The sequence below is a fragment of the Myxocyprinus asiaticus genome, chromosome 45 (genome assembly GCF_019703515.2).
Source record: "Myxocyprinus asiaticus isolate MX2 ecotype Aquarium Trade chromosome 45, UBuf_Myxa_2, whole genome shotgun sequence".
Lineage (NCBI taxonomy): Eukaryota > Metazoa > Chordata > Actinopteri > Cypriniformes > Catostomidae > Myxocyprinus > Myxocyprinus asiaticus.
Window position 1 is genome coordinate 33004350 of NC_059388.1, and position 25283 is coordinate 33029632.

General features: G+C 41.6%; 1 protein-coding gene and 1 long non-coding RNA gene across 2 annotated transcripts; both read right to left on the minus strand.

The window, feature by feature from the left end:
- Positions 1-167: 167 nt before the first annotated feature.
- LOC127435008 (tyrosine-protein phosphatase non-receptor type 12-like) lies at positions 168-25283 on the minus strand. The gene is made up of 18 exons (XM_051688102.1): positions 24917-25283; positions 22359-22467; positions 17921-17997; positions 17649-17744; positions 17485-17523; positions 17329-17400; positions 17081-17140; positions 16839-16981; positions 11694-11760; positions 11190-11267; positions 11011-11109; positions 10705-10790; positions 4269-5002; positions 3558-3629; positions 2888-2934; positions 2759-2801; positions 1998-2102; positions 168-1911 (listed from the first exon to the last, which is right to left on the minus strand). The coding sequence occupies exons 1-18, from the start codon at positions 25022-25024 to the stop codon at positions 1850-1852; spliced, it is 2097 nt and encodes a 698-aa protein (XP_051544062.1). The 5' UTR covers positions 25025-25283; the 3' UTR covers positions 168-1849.
- Positions 6997-9183, minus strand: LOC127435010 (uncharacterized). The gene is made up of 3 exons (XR_007896112.1): positions 8813-9183; positions 7845-8778; positions 6997-7010 (listed from the first exon to the last, which is right to left on the minus strand). It is a non-coding gene; the product is annotated as an uncharacterized LOC127435010 (long non-coding RNA).

The following is a 25283-nucleotide window of genomic DNA, read 5'->3' on the forward strand; positions in this document are numbered from 1 at the left end:
GATCTTGAATCTGTTTTAAACTGTGAAGAAGGATCATGTTGTGTTAAGGGTTAGTTTGTTCAGGCTGCAGAGTCTCTGCTTTTTTTTTAAATGACCATTACATCGGCTGTTTTCTCATAAAAGTAATGTAAAAACACACTTAAAAAAAAAAAAAAAAAACATTTGAATGGTAGTCAAATAGACTTTTATTGCTGTATTGTAGAAATTGAATTTATTACAGTTTGAGTGCTGCAGCTTATTCATCAGCAGATGGTCATTTGTGACAAATGAAACATTGCTGCAGTAGTGTAGCACTAGATTTCTGAGTAATATCACTTAAATACAAACACTGTTTTCATATTCACACATTACTGGACACTGACACCGAGTGTGTGTGAGTGCAGACTGTCATTTCACCTGCAGACGCGACAGTCTGTCTGAGGCGTTACACTGAAACGCGCCAATAAATATAATTGATCTGACACACACACACACACACACACACACACAGACACACACAGACACACAACACACGCAAACACACAACACTTAAACACACACACAAACAAACACGCACATGCACACAACGCAAACATGCACTCGCACACAAACAAACACGCACACACACGAACACAACGCACACTTGCACACGCCACACACAAACATACGCGCACACACACGAACACACACATGCACACAACGCATCTTCGCACACATACACACGCAAACACACACACAAACACACGCGCGCACACACATACTCACAAACACGCACAAATACACACAAATACCCACAAACACACGCACGCACGCAAACAAACACGCACATGCACACAACGCACACATGCACTCGCACACGTACACACGCAAACACACACGCACACAAACAAACACGCACACACACGAACACAACGCACACTTGCACACATACACACGCCACCCACAAACAAACATACGCACACACACGAACACACACATGCACACAACGCACACTCGCACACATGCACACGCAAACACACACGCGCGCACACACATACTCACAAACACGCACAAATACACACAAATACCCACAAACACGCACACACGCAAACACACACGCACAAACACGCGCGCGCGCTCACACACACACAAAAACGCGCGCGCTCACACACACGCACTAAAAAAAGGCACAGATGAAATTGGTCAGGGCAGCGTTTGTAAAGTGAGAAAATGGCATATACAAAAATAACCTCTAGAATAGAATTTACAAAAACATTATTACAATCTCAAGCTGATTCACACCAGCCTTTGGAGAAATAAACCTGATGAAATGAAACCAAAGACAAGAATGAATGGCACATTGTAAAAATGGTAGAAAACAAATAAAAAAAAATACAACCCTGAAATCATTTGTTCTAACAGAAGGGCAAATAATTTACGGTTTGAGGTACATGTGACAGGTTTCATGCATGTTATTAATATATTTCGTGATAGTACGTTTGCATCATTATTTACTGCTCGCGCTGTACACGTATGAAAGAATGCAGATACAGTCATGAAGATGATGGCGTGTTCTCTGGTCCCGTGCGTACAGCTCTAGTTGTTAAGGTGTAACCCTATTACAAAAGATGCTGAATGGCTTCACCTTCAGTGACAGTCACAGAGTAAATCTGGTCCAATCACAGCGCAGTAAGGCAAGTTTCTGGTCCAGCAGACGGTTTAACACCAGCGAGTCCACAGCAGCGGCAGGCCAACAGCTGCATCATGGGAGATTATCTTTGTAGCGTTACTGATTGTGTTAGTCAGACGATGGTGCAGAGTCTTCATCGACCGTCTACAGCCGCACTTACGACAGAAGAAGAGGTGCAAACGATTGTGTGGGCGACTGCAGTCACGTCCACTCAGACGGGGGGTCTCGGGGGCCTTTGGGATGTGAACAGCGGCTGCCGAATCCTGACGTACACAAAAACACATGAGAAAACTCACAGAGCGTTAGAACGGTGTCATCATCATCCTCTTCCTCAAGTGCTGTCACTCACCGATTTGGGCGGCGCCTTTATTCTCTTTTCTCTTGTCCATCAGTCCATCAGGGGGTGTGGCTACTGACAGTGAATCTGGACTCTTTCCGCTCTTCTGCTCCGCATCTAGAAACAAGAAAAAAAACTTCAGCATCATGCGCACAGCTGACACAATTTCACAAACACACATCTGGCATCAATGATTGATTGATTTTTTGGTCAGAATCAATTGGAGAAATCACATCTGTGATCTTCACAGGTCTGTTCTGATCGGGTCACTCACAGCAGGGAAAAAAAGTCTTAGAGTCATCATTGTGTAGTTTGATTAAATATGATTGTGAATTGTGTATAAAATTAAATTATAACTGTATTTATAACCCCAGTGAGCAAGCTGAAGGTGACTGTGGTAAGGAACACAAAACTCCATAAGATGTTGATTAATGGAGAAAAATAATCTTGAGAGAAACCAGACTCACTGTGGGGGCCAGTTCCCCTCTGACTAACATCATGAATATAATGACAATATTAGTTATTTATGTGCAGTGCAGGTCATGGGTTAAAATAGTAAACTAAGTAAGTGTTAAGGGTCAGTGTTTAAACAAAGATTTTGTATGAACTGTAAGATTAGTCTGATTTTATGCTTAATAAAGGCCTGAAGCAAAACCAGTTGAGAATCACAGATACAGGCTGCATTACATGTGACACAACACAACAGACTGAGACAATAATAAACATCTACACAAATGTTTCTCCCTTTGATCGTGTTCATGTGTGTGACGTACCGCTCTTTGGAGGACTAGCAGAGGTTTGTGTGTCTGCAGTTGTCTGTCAAGGGAGACAGTTAGACATTTAAATACTTTAAAGCTCTTCAGATGAAAACAAAAGGAGGATTATAATCACTGTTGTCTCACCTGTAATGAAGGTTCTTCTGCAATATCATCTGTAGACACCTTCACATCTGAACCAAACAGAGTGAAAATTAAAGACACAATGAGAACGAGTCATCAGTAACATTATTTATGAAGCACACAGTGAACTAGAGCTGTGCGATTGGAGCAACATCTTATATTGCAGATTATTTTGATTAGAAGAGGGTTAGACTGATTGAAAAGCTACAAACTAGGAAGTGATTCCTTGTGTCTTCAAACTAAAGTCAACCAGTGAACCTCTACTGACCTCCAGTGAAGAAATTCAGCTGCTTTTATAAAGAACGTCCCAGAACTCACCCAAATATCAATACACATATACACACACACACCAGCACTGAGATTCAACACGTGAACACACACGATCCACGCAAACAGCTGTGTGTTTGCATCCATTTACACTGTTAATGAGGTATTATATGCACATTTACTGTGAAATATTCCCTTTAAAAGCATCATGCTGTCACTCTCTCATGATTCACCTGTGAGATGTGTGTGTGACTGATGTTAAACAAGACTAACCAGACCTACTGAAAACTGACCAAACTCAAATGATAACATCATATTCTGATTTTGAAAATGCAGAACATGAGAATTAAAGAAGAGCTGAGAGTCCGTGCTGCCCTCATGTGGCGGGAGGCATTTCAGTACAGACCTGCGGCCAGGAGGAAAGACTCGGGTGTTCTCACAGGAAGTGGGGGGGGTGAATCTTCACTGATGTCACAGTCTGAGGCAGATAAGAGTGACTGTTACTAACACACACACACCATTACAGAGTGTTTTACCAATCCAGCACCACAACAGGACAAGCCACCCCCAATCAACACACATGAGCCGAAAGTGACAAACACTCCCTCGTACCCACAACCCTACTGAGTGCCCTACACAGGGAACATAAGCCCAGCTCAGAGATAGGAAGCTGCTTGGATCAGGTGACCTAAATATCCCACAAACATCTCTGCAAAGCTGTGACGCTTATCACATAGATCAACCTATATATGTATACAAACACACAGACATACATGTGTGTATAAAAATATACATATATAAACAAACATACAAGCCACAACAGCTGAGAGAACCAGAGAGAGAGAAACAAAGAAAGAGACACACATCACCCACACAGTTTTTGCATGTCATGCAGATCTGCAATCACAACCCAGAACACACACACACACACACACACACACACACACACACACACACACACACACACTGAACTCTTCTATTCTGATTTACACTGGAGAATGTTCACATTCATCACAATCTTTCTTAAGCAAATGAACACAAAACACTTAAACTGCTCAAATCTCATTCAGTGAGTGTGTGTGTGTGTGTGTTATGAGACTATGAAACTCAAGCGTACTTGACGTTTCTGTTGTCAGGTTTTGCTCGCCGATGGACATTGGTGTGACCCTGCGGAGGGGCAGATCGCTCTGATGCACTGTGGAAACAGTGCTGGTCATTGTGAAGATAGTGCTGCGGCTGTCGTCTCCCTGCGCGTCAGTGAAGTCTGAATGCAGCGGGTTTGTGAAGCTCAGAGCACATTTGATGGAGGAGGGGGCGGGGCTAACGGTGCGCTCGGCTGGCGAGCTCGATCTGCCAGTATTGGACGTGGCCCAGGTGGCGTGACCCTTCACGCCTCTCAGCGGCAGGTGATCGGGTCGCGGCAGGTCATCCGATTCCTCTGACGTGGAGCTGCTGCTGGTGTTAGAGCGTTTGAACCCGTGTGAGCGCTGCAGCGCGCTGTTGCCCTCGAAGCTCCGCGGTCCCTCCTGACGCGGCACTTTCATGATCTCAATGCTCAGTTTGCGCTCCAAACGCTTGTCCAGCCCGTCGCTGGGGAAGAACGGCTCCGTCAAGAGGGTGGGTGGGGCTGAGGCGTCATCTCCAGGTTTGTTGTAGTTCTCGTTGAGGTCTGGGTTCTGACTGGATGCCAGCACATGCAGGATGGGTTTGGGGTGGTACCGGTCATTGTCTTGACGCACATTCGTAACCGTTGGAAACACTGAGGGTGGTGAGGGGGTGAGGATCGGGGGAACGGGGTGTGGCTCGGGTGGCTGTAAAATCTCCTCCATCACGTCACCCTCGACCTGATGACTGAAACAGAGAACATTCACATGACAACTGCAGCTGTCACTCACACATCAGTCACAAACAACAACACACTCCATGATTCTATCTACATTCAATGGTGCAAATTTTTAAAATAATTTATATTTAGTGTTATGCCAATATAAAAGCCAGAGGGTTTTAAAGTTAAGAAATTATGATTGTATGACCATATGTAATACTACTGTATAATAAAACTGAAAGAATATAATCAAATCTAGTGTAACTAGAGGTTTGTGGGGGTTTTTTTTCTCCCCTTTTCTCCCCAATTTGGAATGCCCAATTCCCAATGCGCTCTAAGTCCTCATGGTGGCGTAGTGACTCGCCTCAATCCGGGTGGCGGAGGATGAATCTCATTTGCCTCTGCGTCTGAGAACCGTCAATCCACTCATCTTATCACGTGGCTTGTTGAGCGTGTTACCGAGGAAACATAGTGCGTGTGGATGCTTCACGCTATTCTCCGCGGCATCCACGCACAACTCACCACGCGCCCCACCGAGAGTGAGAGCCACATTATAGCGACCATGAGGAGGTTACCCCATGTGACTCTACCCTCCCTAGTAACCAGGCCAATTTGGTTGCTTAGGAGACATGGCTGGAGTCACTCAGCACGCCCTGGATTCAAACTTGTGACTCCAGGTGTGATAGTCAGCGTCTTTACTTGCTGAGCTACCCAGGCCCCCAAGGTTTGTTTCTTTTCACAGAGTAATCCCAATTAGTTCCACACAGTGAGATACAGATGTTCTAAACTGAGAAAAAACCAACAACATTGGTTTCAGAATTGAGAAGAAAAGAAGGTATTAATGCTTTCATCTTCCTCATCACTGCTACTATTATCATAATGATCATGAGAACAAACACAGATGCTGAAAGACACAGTGTTTGATGTCATTAACACTGATTCCACCATCATAGTTTAACACACTAATTTCTGCTGTTGCATCAAGACTGAAGCTTTCTGTCAATTACCAGCATTCAGTTTCTTCTCATACACTTCAAATATTCAGTTATAATGTCCCTTTTGCTCACATATGAAAGAAATTCTCTTAATGATAATGATGTTAATTATACAGAAGACCTTCTAACTTGGTACATCATGAAAATATACATTTTACTAATTATATTTTATTCATTTTTCATCATTTTAGCTTTTTAAAAATAAACAAATCCATGTATTGAATCAATAAATCTGATAGGATATTGCATATATTACAGAATTTTTACGTTTATTGTTTATTGCATAATTTGTACTATTTACATGTATTTATATTGATTTGCTGAACACGTGTTAAAAACAAGCATTTCTGTAAAGAACATCTGTAAATGAGCGCATGTTAACGAGAGAGACTCAAATGGCTTTATCTCATCTGAGCTTTGCCTTTTTAGAATGAAATGTTTCTTTTTTGTTGTTTATGATCAACATCTGACTGTAAAGAACAGAAATATCTTGTTTGGACACGTTATAATCAAACTTTTACTCTCAACATGCAGTGAAAGGATCTCGCTACTGAATACTCCACCTCTATACTGCACAATCACTGCTGAATACTCCACCTCTATACTACACAATCACTTCTGAATACTCCACCTCTATACTACACAATCACTGCTGAATACTCCACCACTATACTGCACAATCACTGCTGAATACTCCACCTCTATACTGCACAATCACTGCTGAATACTCCACCTCTATACTACACAATCACTTCTGAATACTCCACCTCTATACTACACAATCACTGCTGAATACTCCACCACAATACTACACAATCACTGCTGAATACTCCACCTCTATACTACACAATCACTGCTGAATACTCCACCTCTATACTACACAATCACTGCTGAATACTCCACCTCTATACTACACAATCACTGCTGAATACTCCACCTCTATACTACACAATCACTGCTGAATACTCCACCTCTATACTACACAATCACTGCTGAATACTCCACCACAATACTACACAATCACTGCTGAATATTCCACCTCTATACTACACAATCACTGCTGAATACTCCACCACAATACTACACAATCACTGCTGAATACTCCACCACTATACTGCAAAATCACTGCTGAATACTCCACCTCTATACTGCAAAATCACTGCTGAATACTCCACCTCTATACTGCACAATCACTGCTGAATACTCCACCACTATACTGCACAATCACTGCTGAATACTCCACCTCTATACTACACAATCACTGCTGAATACTCCACCACTATACTACACAATCACTGCTGAATACTCCACCTCTATACGACACAATCACTGCTGAATAGTCCACCACTATACTGCACAATCACTGCTGAATACTCCACCACTATACTGCACAATCACTGCTGAATACTCCACCACTATACTACACAATTACTGCTGAATACACCCCTATACTACACAATTACTGCTGAATACTCCACCGCTATACTACACAATCACTGCTGAATACTCCACCGCTATACTGCACAATCACTGCTGAATACTCCACCTCTATACTACACAATCACTGCTGAATACTCCACCGCTATACTACACAATCACTGCTGAATACTCCACCGCTATACTGCACAATCACTGCTGAATACTCCACCATCACTGCTGAATACTCCACCTCTATATTACACAATCACTGCTGAATACTCCACTGCTATACTACACAATCACTGCTGAATACTCCACCACTATACTACACAATCACTGCTGAATACTCCACCTCTATAGTACACAATCACTGCTGAATACTCCACCTCTATACTACACCGTCACTGCTGAATACTCCACCTCTATACTACACAATCACTGCTGAATACTCCACCGCTATACTGCACAATCACTGCTGAATACTCCACCATCACTGCTGAATACTCCACCTCTATACTACACAATCACTGCTGAATACTCCACCTCTATACTACACAATCACTGCTGAATACTCCACCTCTATACTACACAATCACTGCTGAATACTCCACCTCTATACTACACAATCACTGCTGAATACTCCACCACTATACTGCACAATCACTGCTGAATACTCCACCTCTATACTACACAATCACTGCTGAATACTCCACCACTATACTGCACAATCACTGCTGAATACTCCACCTCTATACTACACCATCACTGCTGAATACTCCACCTCTATACTACACAATCACTGCTGAATACTCCACCGCTATACTACACAATCACTGCTGAATACTCCACCGCTATACTGCACAATCACTGCTGAATACTCCACCATCACTGCTGAATACTCCACCTCTATATTACACAATTACTGCTGAATACTCCACCGCTATACTACACAATCACTGCTGAATACTCCACCACTATACTACACAATCACTGCTGAATACTCCACCTCTATACTACACAATGACTGCTGAATACTCCACCTCTATACTACACCATCACTGCTGAATACTCCACCTCTATACTGCACAATCACTGCTGAATACTCCACCTCTATACTGCACAATCACTGCTGAATACTCCACCATCACTGCTGAATACTCCACCTCTATACTACACAATCACTGCTGAATACTCCACCTCTATACTACACCATCACTGCTGAATACTCCACCGCTATACTACACAATCACTGCTGAATACTCCACCGCTATACTACACAATCACTGCTGAATACTCCACCGCTATACTGCACAATCACTGCTGAATACTCCACCATCACTGCTGAATACTCCACCTCTATACTACACAATCACTGCTGAATACTCCACCTCTATACTACACAATCACTGCTGAATACTCTACCTCTATACTACACAATCACTGCTGAATACTCCACCTCTATACTACACAATCACTGCTGAATACTCCACCTCTATACTACACAATCACTGCTGAATACTCCACCTCTATACTACACAATCACTGCTGAATACTCCACCTCTATACTACACAATCACTGCTGAATACTCCACCACTATACTGCACAATCACTGCTGAATACTCCACCTCTATACTACACAATCACTGCTGAATACTCCACCACTATACTGCACAATCACTGCTGAATACTCCACCACTATACTGCACAATCACTGCTGAATACTCCACCACTATACTGCACAATCACTGCTGAATACTCCACCACTATACTACACAATCACTGCTGAATACTCCACCACTATACTACATAATCACTGCTGAATACTCCACCACTATACTACACAATTACTGCTGAATAGCGCTATGCCCCACCACTATACTACACAATTAGGGTTGCGCATAGAGAAAAAGACAGATCTTGGGATTTAAGAATCCATATTGATATTGTTGAAATGAAGATCGTGATGTATCAGAAAATGTATACACCTACAGTAAACTGCATTTATAATTAGGGATGCACCGATCCGATACCTGGATCGGTATTGGCTCTGATACTGACGTTTTTAAATGGATCGGGTATCGGTCCGACGAGCCTGATCCAAATCCGATACTGTGTGTTAGTCATATTCGTTACTGTCAAGCTCCAAAAATGACATAAAAGAACCATTAAAACACAACTGAAGTAATTCATATGACTCGTGCATTTTATTCAAAGCCACTTGAAGACGTGCGATAGCTCTGTGAATCACAAAAGGTTTCACGGAGAGACTCACGGAGGCAGAGATATGAACTCAGTAGCAGGGTTTATTGAACAGATAATTGAAACAGTGATGTAAACATTGTGAGTAAATCCAGTTGAGCAGAGTGGCAAACAGCAGGTGAGTAATATCCAGACAGGGTATAGACATGATGAACAGATAACTCACAACAGTCTTATGATACTTGCAGGCAATAATGAAGACACAGTTATGTTTGACATAGTACAAAGGTGTGGAGTCTCAGAGATACTATCGATGAGAACAGACAAAGAGTGTGTGTGAAAGCGGGGTTTATATGCAGTCCTTGAATGATATGCAGGTGCGTGTAATCAGAACTCAGGGGAGAGTGAGCACTGACTGCAGTGAGGAAGAAAGAGAGAGAGAGACCGGTGGATCCATGACAAAAGGTGCACGATTGAGATGTATTACTATATATTACTATTATAATATATTATTTTTATTATCATTTGTTTACAAATTATAATAATATTTAAGTTGAATGGTTCCAAAAAATAACTGTGTGAATGAAAATTGAGCTGATTTACAACTAAATTGAACAAAAAAGAGATCTGAATCCTTTAAAGTCCAGATACAAGTTGAAAAACAAAAAAACGTCTTCTTTTCTACTGATGACTTATACTAGAATTACTGTTAATTTTGCTGCTACAATATCCAGTATACTAGTTAATAATAAAGTGTTTCTTAATAAGCTACACGTTTATATTGAAATAATGTGTAGTTAGAGGTTTGTGTTTCTTTACATATTAAAGAGTACTCACAATTAGTTCCACACAATAATGTAAAGATATTCTAAACTGATTATGCAAAAAAACAACACTGGTATCGGATCGGGATCAGCCGATACTGAGATTTCCTTTATCGGAATCAGAAGAGAAAAAGTGGTATCAGTGCATCCCTATTTATAATGTTCATTGTCTTCGCAGAACGCAGTTTAAAGCAGAATTATAGTCCTCACATATGAATACAGATCAGTTCACTCTTCAGCTCTGTGTGGGATTGAAGGTTTAAGGCTAGAGTTTGGAGCTGGGGTTTTACCTGCGGATACGGGGCGGTTTTGGAGGGGGCGTGTCCCATCTTTCCTCGTCAGAGTTCTGGCTGGGTTTTTCCGGGCTGCCCTCTTCCTGCGGTGGGTGAGTGTGTTTGGGAGAACAAAGACAAACCAAACAGGCTCATGTAAAACAATATAACCAGCTAAAATCTGGTCAGAGCATATTTATCTGAAACAAATAAAAATAATGGAAATGCAGAGAAAGAGGAACATGACACAATAAAGATTATTACAGCAGTTAGGGTTTAACTGTTTAAAACTCACTGTTTTGTGTGTGTGTGTGTGAGTCTTACCATCCCATCTGTGATCTCAGAGTTTATTGGACTCTCTAAAATCATCAGCTGTTTCTCAAAGAGCTGCGTGATCGCTCGATGAACCAACTCATACTGCTCCTGACAGACAGAAGGGTTAGGGTTTATAAGTGAATTTAATGGCAATTTTTAAAGCACATTTTGTGTAGTTTGTCATTTACTTTGGTCTGAACTGCAGAATGGCGTTGTGTTCTCATCTCCTGAATCAACTGGAAAACATTAAAATCTTCTGGAATTCTCTACAAAATAAATACAACAATAATGTCAAACTCATCAATGCAGTGTGTGTGTGTGTGTGTGTGTGAGTGAGTGTGTGTGTGAGTGAGTGTTTGAGTGAGTGTGTGTGTGTGTGTGTGTGTGTGTGTGTAGTGAGTGTGTGTGTGAGTGAGTGTTTAAGTGAGTGAGTGTGTTTGTGAGTGAGTGTGTGAGTGAGTGAGTGAGTGAGTGAGTGTGTGAGTGTGTGTGTGTGAGTGAGTGTTTGAGTGTGTGAGTGTATGTGTGAGTGAGTGTGTGAGTGAGTGTGTGAGTGTGTGAGTGAGTGAGTGTGTGTGTGAGTGAGTGTGTGAGTGTGTGAGTGTGTGTGTGAGTGAGTGTGTGAGTGAGTGTGTGTGTGAGTGAGTGTTTGAGTGTGTGAGTGTGTGAGTGAGTGAGTGTGTGTTTTTTACCCCAGCTTTCAGTAAGTTCCACGTGTAGTCTATAGCACAGATCGCACCTGTTCGGCCGCAGCCCGCACTGTCAACAAATTCACATAACAAACAGTTTAAAAACATGTTGATCAGAAACATTAGTTATAAACATCCCAAACAGTCATTTCATACCAAACTAATAAACATGTTCATACACATTCTGTTAGTCTATTTAAAACTCGCACAAACTAAACAACCCCACTTTACCCATAAAACCCCTAACCAGTGTGTCAGTCATCAGTGATTATTAACAGTTAACCAGAAGTCAAACAACACAGCATCTGTTTCTGACACATGAGTGTCTGTCTCTCATTAATTAAAGGATTAGTTCACCCCAAAATAATAATTCTCTCATCATTTACTCACTCTTATGCCATCTCTAACTCGTTTGACTTTCTTCTGCAGAACACAAACAAAGATATTCTGATAGAGATACACCGATGAGCCAAAACATTATGATCGAATGAAGCGAATAATGTCGATCATCTCTGTGACAAGGTTCGTTGTTGGTCAGATAAAGGAGGAAGCGGGAGCCGGTTTCCACAATCCACGTGAGTCAGTTTATTATAAAATAAAACAGAAATCGCTTTTCAGCTTTGCAATCAAACACAAGTCTGCTTTTCAGCTTATACTCAAAAAACACTCTCTTGCAACAGACACTCAGTCTCTGGTCTGTATCTCTCTCCTCTCTCTATGGACTGGTCCGCTTTTATCTCCCCCATCTCTCACTGCAAACACAGAACAAGTGATTAGCCACAATTTACCCCAGGTGGAAACCCCTTACCGCTTCCTCTCTCCCTCAGGCGAACGCTCGACCGCGCCCCCGCCTCCAAAATCTCCTAACAAGGCCACATGTCAAGGTCTGGGTAGATTAGATGGTAAGCAAACAATCAGTTCTCGTAGTCAACATGTTGAATGCAGGAGAAATGGGCAGGAGTAAAGACCTGAGCGACTTTGACAAGGGCCAAATTGTTATGGCCAGATGACTGGGTCAGAGCATCTCTGAAACAGCAAGGCTTGTGGGGTGCTCCCGTTCAGCAGTGGTGAGTACCTACTGACAGTGATCCGAGGAGGGACAAACCACAAACTGGAGACAAGGTGTTGAGCGCCCAAGGCTCATCGATGTGCAAGGGCAACGATGGCTATCCCGTCTGGTCCAAACCGACAGAAAGTCTACTGTGGCACAAGTCAAAGAAAATTTTAAGGATGGTTACGGAAGGAATGTGTCACAACACACAGTGCATCGAACCTTGCTGCATATGAGGCTCCATAGCTGCAGACCGGTCAGAGTGCCCATGACGACCCCTGTCCACCATCGAAAGTGCCTACAATGGGCACACGAGTGTCGGAACTGTGGAGGAGGGTAATCTGGTCCGATGAGTCACGTTTTCTTTAACATCACATGGACAGCTGTGTACATGTGCTCTGTTTACCTGGGGAAGTGATGGCAACAGGATGCACTGTGGGAAGATGACAAGCCGGTGGAGGGAGTGTGATGCTCTGGGCAATGTTCTGCTGGGAAACCCTGGGTCTGGCCATTCATGTGGACGTCAATTTGACACGTGCCACCTACCTAAACATCGTTGCAGACCAGGTACACCCTTTCATGGCAATGGTATTCCCTGATGGCAATGGCCTCTTTCAGCAGGATAATGTGCCCTGCCACACTGCACACATTGTTCAGGAATGGTTTGAGGAACATGATGAAGAGCTCAAGGTGTTGCCCTGGCCTCCAAATTCCCCAGATCTTAATCCACAAGTCTGATCTATGGCAGCTCCACCTCACAATTTACAGGACTTGAAGGATCTGCTGCTAATGTCTTGGTGCCAGATACCACAGGACACCTTCAGGGGTCCTGTAGAGTCCATGCCTCGGCGGGTCAGCACTGTTTTGGAGGCATGCGGAGGACCAACAGCATATTAGGCAGCTGGTCATAATGTTTTGGCTCATCAGTATATGATGTAAATATATCTACACAATGCAAGTCAATGGTGTCCAAAAAGAACATAAAGGCATCATAAATGTAATCCATACAACTCCAGAGGTTTAATCCACATCTTCTGAAGTGATATGATCAGTTTTGGAAGAAACAAACCAAAAAGTAACTCCTTTTTCACTATAAATCTCGACACCTTCAGTCTTCTTGGCGCGATCATAATTTGAAGCATGTGCAGAGTGTTTAACATGCTTCAGAAGATGTGGATTAAACCACTGGAGTCGTATAGATTACATTTATGATGCCTTTATGTACTTTTTAGAGCCCATTGACAATTGCATGGTATAGATATATTTACATTATATCTGCATCAGAATATCTTTGTGTTGTGTGGATGTAGAAAAAGTCACTTGAGTTTTAGAAGGCATAAGGGTGAGTAAATTATTAGAGAATTATAATTTTTGGGTGAAGGGAGAAAATCAGAGGGTCAGATGAGAGTTTGAGACGCACCCTGTTTCTAATCTTCAGCTTCTCGTTTCTAAAATTATGCTTCCTCATTTACTCTCCATGCATTTAGCGCCTCTCTTTTAGGACACGAGGACAGAGGAATCACAGCTAGTTGTGTTTGTAAGTTAAATGTCCTGCTCACTCAAACACATCCTATGTAACATTAATCACTATATCCACAACATAAACGTCATATTACAACTTACATCTGCACAGATGTAATGAAGCAAATATACAGGTGAACTCTAAGTTACACGCTAGTCAGAATGCGTAACTTGCGTTATGAAAACGCTGTTTCCTTAAAAACGTACTATACATAACTTCTGCCTGACTGATACACTATATTGCCAAAAGTATTCGCTCACCCATCCAAATAATTGAATTCAGATGTTCCAATCACTTCCATTGCCACAGGTGTATAAAATGAAGCACCTAGGCATGCAGACTGCTTCTACAAACATTTGTGAAAGAATGGGCCGCTCTCAGGAGCTCAGTGAATTCCAGCGTGGTACTGTGATAGGATGCCACCTGTGCAACAAGTCCAGTCGTGAAATTTCCTCGCTACTAAATATTCCACAGTCAACTGTCAGTGGTATTATAACAAAGTGGAAGCAATTGGGAATGACAGCAACTCAGCCACGAAGTGGTAGGCCACGTAAAATGACAGAGCGGGGTCAGCGGATGCTGAGGCGCATAGTGCGCAGAGGTCGCCAACTTTCTGCAGAGTCAATCGCTACAGACCTCCAAAGTTCATGTGGCCTTCAGATTAGCTCAAGAACAGTGCGTAGAGAGCTTCATGGAATGGGTTTCCATGGCCGAGCAGCTGCATCCAAGCCATACATCACCAAGTGCAATGCAAAGCGTCGGATTCAGTGGTGTAAAGCACGCCGCCACTGGACTCTAGAGCAGTGGAGACGCGTTCTCTGGAGTGACGAATCACGCTTCTCCATCTGGCAATCTGATGGACGAGTTTGGGTTTGGCGGTTGCCAGGAGAACGGTACTTGCCTGACTGCATTGTGCCAACTGTGAAGTTTGGTGGAGGGGGGATTATGGTGTGGGGTTGTTTTTCAGGAGCTGGGCTTGGCCCCTTAGTTCCAGTGAAAGGAACTCTGAATGCTTCAGCATACCAAGAGATTTTGGACAATTCCATGCTCCCAACTTTGTGGGAACAGTTTGGGGATGGCCCCTTCCTGTTCCAACATGACTGCGCACCAGTGCACAAAGCAAGGTCCATAAAGACATGGATGAGCGAGTTTGGTGTGGAAGAACTTGACTGGCCTGCACAGAGTCCTGACCTCAACTCGATAGAGCACCTTTGGGATGAATTAGAGCGAAGACTGCGAGCCAGGCCTTCTCGTCCAACATCAGTGTCTGACCTCACAAATGCGCTTCTGGAAGAATGGTCAAAAATTCCCATAAACACACTCCTAAACCTTGTGGAAAGCCTTCCCAGAAGAGTTGAAGCTGTTATAGCTGCGAAGGGTGGGCCGATGTCATATTAAACCCTATGGATTAAGAATGGGATGTCACTTAAGTTCATATGCATCTAAAGGCAGATGAGCGAATACTTTTGGCAATATAGTGTATATCGGCCGGCCGATATTAACCAATATATCGGTATCGCCGTGTATGTTTACCGATATGCGCAGATATGAAAACTTTTTTTCAGAACATATAATGCAGAAAACAATGCTTTAGAATTGGTGTCATAGCGTAGTTTGTCCAGCAGAGCGCACTCCGACTCCATTGTTTACAGAACTGACTCTGAACTGATGGTGGCTCTGCAGACAGAGCAGAGTTAAACGGTGCGGCATTGAGCGGTGTCTTCTCGGAAAGTTGCTAACTAGTTTGTGAAATACATACTGGAAAGTTAATAAAAAATTACCCCATCATTTTCCCTTTTCAATATTACTAATATAACGTTAACCTTGTCCCTGACAACCATGTCACTCATGTTTATCACATCTGTTTGCTGTTAGTCAGCTATAGTTTGTCAGTGCAGTCAGTAATGTAGCAGATTGAACATCAGAGCATCTTTTTGCAGCTCAGCAGACAACGATGCAGTGGTGGATTGTGTCTGATGAGTGTTGATTTCATGCTACGTTGTTATCTAGTTGATGAGACGCAATGCTGGAAAGTAAATAAACAATGTCCATCTTTTACTCTCTGTGACAACGAGCTTATAGCTAACTAGCTAAAGTTTTTCATTTTTTAAAGCAAGAATATTCACCGATCCCTCAGCCCGGGGGTTGCCGATGTAATTGGATATTGCGAGAGAGAGATATATATATATAGTGAAGTAGGGAACAAAACTAATTTATTCACACACATGATGTATTTAGTCAGACAACGAAATACCCGACCGGTAGAGAATGCACAAATGAAGAAGGTTCGTTGCCAGAGAGATATTGCCCTTCACAACTGTTGTAAAACCATCTTTCAAAAAGTTGAACAACACACATTTTAATTGCATTTTTTTCCAGTTTCATTTGAATTTTTATTTAAAATAAAAAAAAAATAAAGTTCAAAGTTTGAAATCAAGGTGTCTTGCTTTATTGTGTAGGCTTAACCCTAACCCTGCTTAACAAAATTACCCCATAGTACCACCTAGCGTCCAAACCCCCAACCCCCCCCGCCCCCTCCCCCCCCCCCAACACACACACACACGTGATCTGGTACCTGCAGTGCACACAGATGGGAACGTCGTCGTGTTCCTGATATTCCTGCATCAGAGCGATCATGTCCAGTATAGAATCAAACGATGACGGCACATCGTGATCCGGCCAGTTCACATAATGAAACTGTGTCACTCGTCGAGATTCCTGATGGAGAGACAGAAGAACAGACCTGATCGTCAAACGACTTTCCAAATAAACACAAACATCTGAAACACACTGACACACACACACACACAAACTCACATGATCAAACTCCACTGTGAGTGTGCGGATGAAATAATCCGTCCGTGGTTGTTCCGACTCCTGAAAAACACACGTTTGTTCATTAAATCATTTCAGTGTTTCATCTTTAACAGTTCAAATGCAGAAGATAAGGAAATAGTCTGTATCTGAGGCCCTTGGTCACTCGCATGTGTGCTCTTGAGGTCATGTGACTGGCTGTCATAAAGAGAGAGGTGCATGCTGGGAGGTGTAGTGTAGTGTGTACTCACACAGGAGATGGTGAAGGGTCCAAACATCACGGGCTCGTCTTCAAACAAAGGAAAATAGCGCTCACACTTTTTCTGCAGAGAGTAAACACAGTTATATGTGCGTGTGTGAACTGAAGGTTGTTTATGTTATTGAAACACACTGAATGAAATTCTCACCCGACCCATCTCAAACTCCCGACACGCCATCACAATGACCTGATGAGGTAAAACACCTGTCAGTTTTAAGAACACACACACACTCACACACACACACACACACACACATACACACACACTCACTCACACATTCACACTCACACACACACACAGGAGTGTCTCACCGTGATCTTGTATTGCCAGATCATCCTCCAGAAATCCAGCACTGTGTTCGGCAGTGGCCCCTGAGTGGCGATATAAGCCTCTGGACCGTCTATACCCTGAACACACACACTTAAATGTCACATACGTGTGCGAGTTATAGATTTGAACTAGTGATGACAGTATTTTGAACAGATCTGATCTCAGCACACATCATGAATGAGCAGAAACACTTTTGCTCTCTGTTGTGTTTGTGAGTGTGTATAAACTGATGGTGACAGGAAGTCTGGAGTACCTTGATGAAGTTGGCATTGATGTAATCACTGTCCTGTTTGGATGTTTTTAACGTCACCTTCACACGACTGTGATCAACTGATGTGCCAAAGAGAGAGATCATGTGACAAACTAATTAATCTGTCTGCACCCATACTGATAAAACATCTTAGCAGTCTGATTCTGACTTAAAAAAATGTTAACCAATCAGCACACACACACTGCAGACACAACTGGTTAGCATGACCGGTTAACTCGTCAAATTTCGTATTCATCCAATCAAAATTTGCACTGCAAAAATCAATGCCAGCTTTAACTAATCAATGCTGGCAAGTGACAATAGCCTAGTTTCCATCCACTTTTTGCGCTATTTTGTTATCGACAAAGTGAAAATGGAATGTGAATGGGTTGGGGCACCCCATAAAAAGAAGGAACGTTATTTCTTTTCTTAAGCGTAAGAAATATGATATAGTGTTTCATCAAGAAACGCATCTTTCCCCGCAGTAAGCTGAAAAATTTGGGAAGATATGCGGTGGACATGTTTTCTTTAGTGCTGGCTCAAGTAAGAGCAGGGGAGTCATTACATTGATAAGTAAGGAAGATAAATTAGGAAGAGTCATTATTGTTTTAGCTGAAATTCAGGGGCAAAGTCTGATTTTGGCTAATATTTACGCACCTAACGCTGATGATCAGGGCTTTTTATAGATCTTGAAAGGATGTTGCAAGCCGCTGGCACCCCTCATAATATAATTTTGGGAGGAGACTTTAATCTTTTGATGGAATCAGTCCTTGATCATAGTGAAGCAAAAGTGTGTAAGTCCCCTAGAGCAACACTGACGCTTCACAGGATGTGTAAAAATCTTGGTCTTACAGATATTCGGAGACTTTTGAACCCATCTGGTAGAGACTATAAATTTTTTTCATTAGTGCATAAGATTTATTCTAGAATAATTTTTTTTAAATTCTTTTTTTATATCTAAGTCCCTCATTTCATCTGTTGTGGATTGCTCAATTGGAAACATCTTAGTCTCAGATCATGCCCTGGTGAGTTTAGAGATGTTGCCACATATGAAGAAAAATAAATCATATAGTTGGTGCTTTAATGTATCCCTTTTGCAAAATCCTGATTTTCAACAAATGTTAAAGACTAAAATCAGTGTTTATATGGAGACCAACTGGTCCTCAGTATCCTCTGTGGGCGTGGCTTGGGAGGCACTTAAGGCGGTTCTTAGGCGTTGGATCATACAGTATGCCTCATTCATCAAAAAATCCAAAGCACGAGAGCTCGTGGAGTTGGAAGGGAATATTAAAAGTGCCAAGGCAGAGCTGAAGTGCCGAATGTCATCTGATGGCCTCAGAGAATTGACCCGATTGAAATACAGATATAATACTATTTTGTCACAGAAGGTGGAGTTTTGGTTATTCAGGGAAAGACAGTCATACTTTGAGTCGGGGGAAAAAGCAGGGAAGCTTTTGGCTAGATATATAAAGCTGAGAGAGTCTTTTTCTACCATTCCCTCAGTGAAATCTGCTGGTGGTGAAATATTTACCTCAGCCACTGGTATTAATAATGCTTTTAAAGAATTCTACATTGATCTTTATAGTTCCACATCTTCGTCTACTGATGAAGATATTAGAAACTTTGTGGAACCATTAGAACTCCCTAAACTGACATCTGAGCAAAAAAACTCTCTTGATTCTGAGATAACCTTGGAGGAGCTTGACGAGGTAATTAAGGCCTTACCTACAGGCAAGGCTCCGGGGCCAGATGGCTTTGCCGCTGAATTTTTTAGATCTTATGCTACAGAACTGGCTTCACTGATATTTTATTACTCGTCTCCAACCCTACTAGATCTATGCCTTGCCTCCACTAAATTATTAATACCTTTTCTAAGTTCTCGTGATACAGAGTTATTTGGTCTAAATCCGAAGCTTTGGCACTGACAGTGTACTGCCCAGTAACGGCTTTTCAGCCGGGCGCCTTCCAGTGGCCCAAACAGGGCATTAAGTATTTGGGTATTTTATTCCCAGCAAATTTGTGTGATTTAGTCAGAGTTAATTTTGACCCTTTAATAAAAAGTTTTTCGAGCGATGTGGGCAGGTGGGCTTCAATACATTTATCTATAACTGGGAAGGTTTTTGTTATTAAAATGAATTGTATTCCAAAATTCAACTACCTGCTACAGTCTCTCCCTGTAGATATCCCCCTCTTTTATTTCAAGCAATTTGATAGCATAGCGAAGTCCTTCATTTGGAATGGTAAACGTCCCGGATTACATTTCAGTAAGCTGCATAGGCCGATTGACAAAGGTGGGCTAGGCCTACTCAAGATTTTGTTTTATTATTATGCATTCGGTCTCAGACATTTGGCTCATTGGTCGCTTCCACCTGAGAGAGCCCCTCCCTGGTTCTGTATTGAACAGGAAGTTCTTGCCCCTATTTTGCCATTACAAAGCCTTTCGATCAAACAAACTGGAGAAGTTGCACCCAGTTTTCTCGCATTTGTACGTGGTTTGGACAAAAGTGTCCAGAGTGTTTAATTCGGACATTTATTTAAATGTTGCCTCAAGCATATTGCTGAACCCAGAATTATGTATTAATAAGTCCCCTTTCTGCTGGTCAGAGTGGATCGTGAGGGGGGTTAATACACTCGGTGACCTGTATGAGAGCAGAGTGTTGAGATCCTTTGACAATTTGGTTCAATATTTTGGGATTCCCAGATCTCAGTTCTTTAGGTATTTACAGCTGCGCCACCTGCTCTGTACTATTTTTGGGAGTAGTTTACACCCCCCTAAAGTGGCAGATACTCTGGGAGAGGTGATTACTGCTTTTGGAAAAGGTCATGAGGCATCAGTGTATTACTCCCTGCTAATTCAGAGTCTGGGGGACGGAGCTTTAACTTCTCTCAAGAGATTATGGGAGAAAGATTTATACTTGGTATTGGAGGGAGTGTGGGCTAGGATTCTAAAAAACATCAAGTCTGCCTCTAGAGATGCAAGGGTGCACCTTATGCAATTTAAGATTTTGCATTGGTTCTACTGGACCCCCTCTAGATTGTATAGGTTAGGTCTTAAAGACACACCCACATGTATTGTGTCCCCAATCAGAAGACGGGGACACAATACATGTATTTTGGGGATGTGTAAAGATCCAAGAATTTTGGTTGGGGGTTCAGAACTTAATGTGTGAGGTGTTGAACACTGAACTTTCATTTAGCCCCAGACTCTGTATCCTGGATGATGGGATGACTCTTGATATTGTGGACAGTTATTTAAAAAGTTGGGTCCTAGCTGGAGTCATGATTGGTAAGAAAATCATCCTCAGGAGATGGAAGTCGGCTGGGGCACCCTCATTTAGGGAATGGTGCGGAGAGATGGGCGAGGTGGCGGCATTTGAGGAGATGTTTTTTAGAAGGCTGGGGAAATGGGAATTGTTCGTCAGGAAGTGGGGGGTTATTTGGCTTTTTTGGAGGGTTCTCGGGGAGTGGCTGTGGAGAGAGATTTATAGTTTAGTTGGGTATGTGTTTTATTGATTTTGTTTGAATGTATATCTTGTTTTTTTTTTTATGTATTTTTTGTATTTATTTTATTTTGATGATCTAGTTGTTGGTGACCACAGTACTGCATGTTTGGAGGATAATTAATAATGTGAATAATTGACTCAATTTTTTATGTTGTGTTTGTATGTTTTATCTTTGGAATCAATAAAATTGTTTTAAAAAACAAACAAAAAAACTAACATTAATATTTTTAGTTGGTGGTTTTAAAATTAACTGAGACGTAACTTCTTCGAGAGTGTTTTTGTGTGATGATAACGTCCTGTATTTAATAAGTGAATAACAGTCATTAAAACCCTCTGCAAGAAGTTTTCTCTCTTTAATGTTTTAAGTTTAGTCTTTATGCGCTGTTGTAACAGTAAAGTGTTGCACCAACAACACATTTCAAGATGATCACTGTCAGATGATAAATCCTCTGCTGTGATTAATGTTCTCGTGTTTGTGGAGAGATTAAAGTCTTTTACTGATTTTTGAAACTACTGAAATACAGTAAAAAAGGTTTAAAATGCTTGATGTCGTGAACTAGATGTGCACCCGCAATATTATCTTGCAGTTCTGTGCTTTTGAATGTGCAGCGAGGATCCTGAAACACTCCGGTTTCATTGAAGCATGTCATTCTGTGTTCAGGATGTGCATCAACGGTTTAGTGCTGTTCTTTAATGAAGACTTTCTTATTCCTTTTCTTACTTTGAAAGTTTTGTGCAATAAAGATGTTATAGTTATTAAGCCTATTTATTTGTTGAATATCCGTTAGTTAGCATGCTGCACTTAGCGTATATATATCCCTGAAACACGTCTGATCGGGGTCACGTGATCATAGTGGAGCCTTATTATACATTATCCTTTACACTGACTAGTCGATTATGAAAATGAGTAGTTCTGCACATCCTAATGAGGTACTCACATGGTAGAATGTCTTTATATCTGTTTTTCTTCACATTCTCCTCCTGCTCACCAACATTAGTCGGGTAGATTTTCTCTGTTCTATATTTGGTTGATAATCGGCGCAATCGCTGTAAAGACACACAGGAACAGTGTTAATGGATGAGCAAATGTTAAGTGGTTAAACATGATTAACAGGAAAAAAGTTCCCTTATGTTTTAAATGATAACGTGTTAGAAAATGAGTTCATGTAGGGAAAGTTCACAAGATGATAGTGACACATGGACAGATGAATTCAAACATCACTGAACCGATGAGAATTACAGCTGCAGTGTCTCATTTCTGCACCAAACCAATAAATAATGAGTCTTCAAACCCCCCGCCCCCATTCCAACAGGTCGTCCCGTCCTGAACGCACACCATTGGTTAACTCAAGAGTTTTATGTGTGACGGTGATGTGCTGCTGCAGAAATAACACAAGTCATATTTAACATCAATCAAAGACGTTTTGAGAGCAAAAATCAAGTTCATAATATTACAGCATATGTTTATGAAACAGAATCGAACGCTAAATCACTTATTCTGTTAAAATGTGCAGAGACTGAAATAAATTATCACTCTACAACCCACAAGAACAACAAATGGAGCAGAACTCATATTACTTTCTCTAGTGAACAGTAAGTGTCAGTAAAACAACACAGTCTCTCCTCCTCCATGTACCTCATCAAACACAGGAAGCTGTGTGTGTTGTAATACTTCCTTTCCTGTCAGTGTTGAGGTGGAACAATGACCGACATGATACAGTTGTGCAGCGTCTACAGTCACACACACACACACACACACACACACACACACACACACACACACACACACACAGCTGTGTAACCTTTATTATTATCAGACTGAATGTTCCTGCTGAAACCATGAAAAACCTCCAAACTGACAGATTATGTGACATCATCAAACTTCTGCCCCTCCATCCTGAACAACTGCCCCAGTGAGGGCTTCATTACAGCAGGACACACAGTCAACACTGAAGAACACAATGTGTGTGTGTTGTGATCACAGTCAGAACATGATAATTCATCACTATCAGTATCTGATGTTGGTGTCTCGTTTATTTAATGCTCATTAACCAAACCCTAAACACAAAAACATCAATATTACGAGAAAATGTACTGATGTAAGTTCAGACAGATACAGTGTTCTGCATGTACAGACACATTCATTCACTGTGCTCAATATGAACATGTGAGAACAACATCACTCAACTCAATCATCTGCTTCATTCAAATACAACACATCTCCCATTTATCAACACTTACCACCACAATTTGACTTGTTATGAAAAAAGAGGAACAGAAACATAAGGAGGAATATAAAGTTCTATAACACAAACTTTCAAAAGCTTCAGTGTGAGAGATGTGATGTTGTGTCAGTCTGCTGTGACATGTTTGTGTGATAAATAATGAAACAAACACTGTGAATGTTTCAATCACAATCAATGTAGCAGCAACAACAACAACTGACCAAACATCTGCATACGGTGTGTCTGTACGGACATGTGTGTAACTATACGTGTGTGTGTGTGTCTGTGTAACTATAAGTGTGTGCGCGTCTGTCTGTGTAACTATAAGTGTGTGCATGTGTCTGTGTAACTCTAAGTGTGTGTGTGTGTGTTAGTGTATGTGTGTAACTATAAGTGTGTGTGTGTGTGTGTGAGTTGGTGTATGTTTGTGTGTTAGTGTATGTGTCTTAGTGTATGTTAGTGTGTGTGTTAGTGTATTTGTGTTACTGTATGTGTGTGTGTTACTATATGTGTGTTACTGTATGTGTGTGTGTGTTAGTGTAGGTGTGTTACTGCATGTGTGTGTGTTAGTGTACGTGTGTTAGTGTATGTGTGTTACTGTATGTGTGTAAGTGTGTGTGTTACTGTATGTATGTTAGTGTATGTGTGTTAGTGTATGTGTGTTACTGTATGTGTGTGTGTGTGGTAGTGTATGTGTGTTACTGTATGTGTGTGTTAGTGTGTGTGTTAGTGTATGTGTGTGTGTTAGTGTATGTGTGTTACTGTACGTGTGTTAGTGTATGTGTGTTACTGTACGTGTGTTAGTGTATGTGTGTTACTGTATGTATGTTAGTGTATGTGTGTGTTAGTGTATGTGTTAGTGTATGCGTGTTACTGTGTGTGTTACTGTATGTGTGTTAGTGTATGTGTGTGTTACTGTATGTGTGTGTTAGAATGTTATTGTATGTGTGTGTGTTAGTGTATGTGTGTGTGTTAGTGCATGTGTGTTTTAGTGAATGTGTGTTACTGTATGTGTGTGTGTGTGGTAGTGTATGTGTGTTACTGTATGTATGTGTGTGTGTGGTAGTGCATGTATGTTACTGTATGTGTGAGTGTATGTGTGTGTAGGCCTCATGTGAGTTGATCTCACTGACTGCTTAAACGTTGTGAACATGATCAGATTAGATGTGTGTTACACTGAATGTGTGTATTATATTGAGTGTGTATCTGTTACAGTGATGTGTGTGTGTGTGTGTGTGTATTATTGTCTCATTCATCAGTGAGATTTTTACCATAAAGTCCGAGCTGAAGTTATCTGCTCCCTTCTGTTCTTCGCTTTTCACGGCTTCAATGAATCTCTTGAGAATATTCACCTGCTCCATCCCAACGGGACGATTCATTCATCCACAACACAATAAATACATTTAAATATGATTCAGGAAAAAAGTCTTTCGGCAATTATTCCAACGTTTTTATGGCTCAAAGTTCATCCGTCCTGCGATTAAACCACATAAAAAGAAAAGACAGCCGTAATTTGTATGTCTCGCTGTGCAGATGCTGAATACTCGCAGCTGTAAATAAACTTTTATTTTCACCCAGAAAACCGTTTAATAATCAAATAAACAGCGTGCGCCCCTCCCTGCGGCTGCCACATTCACA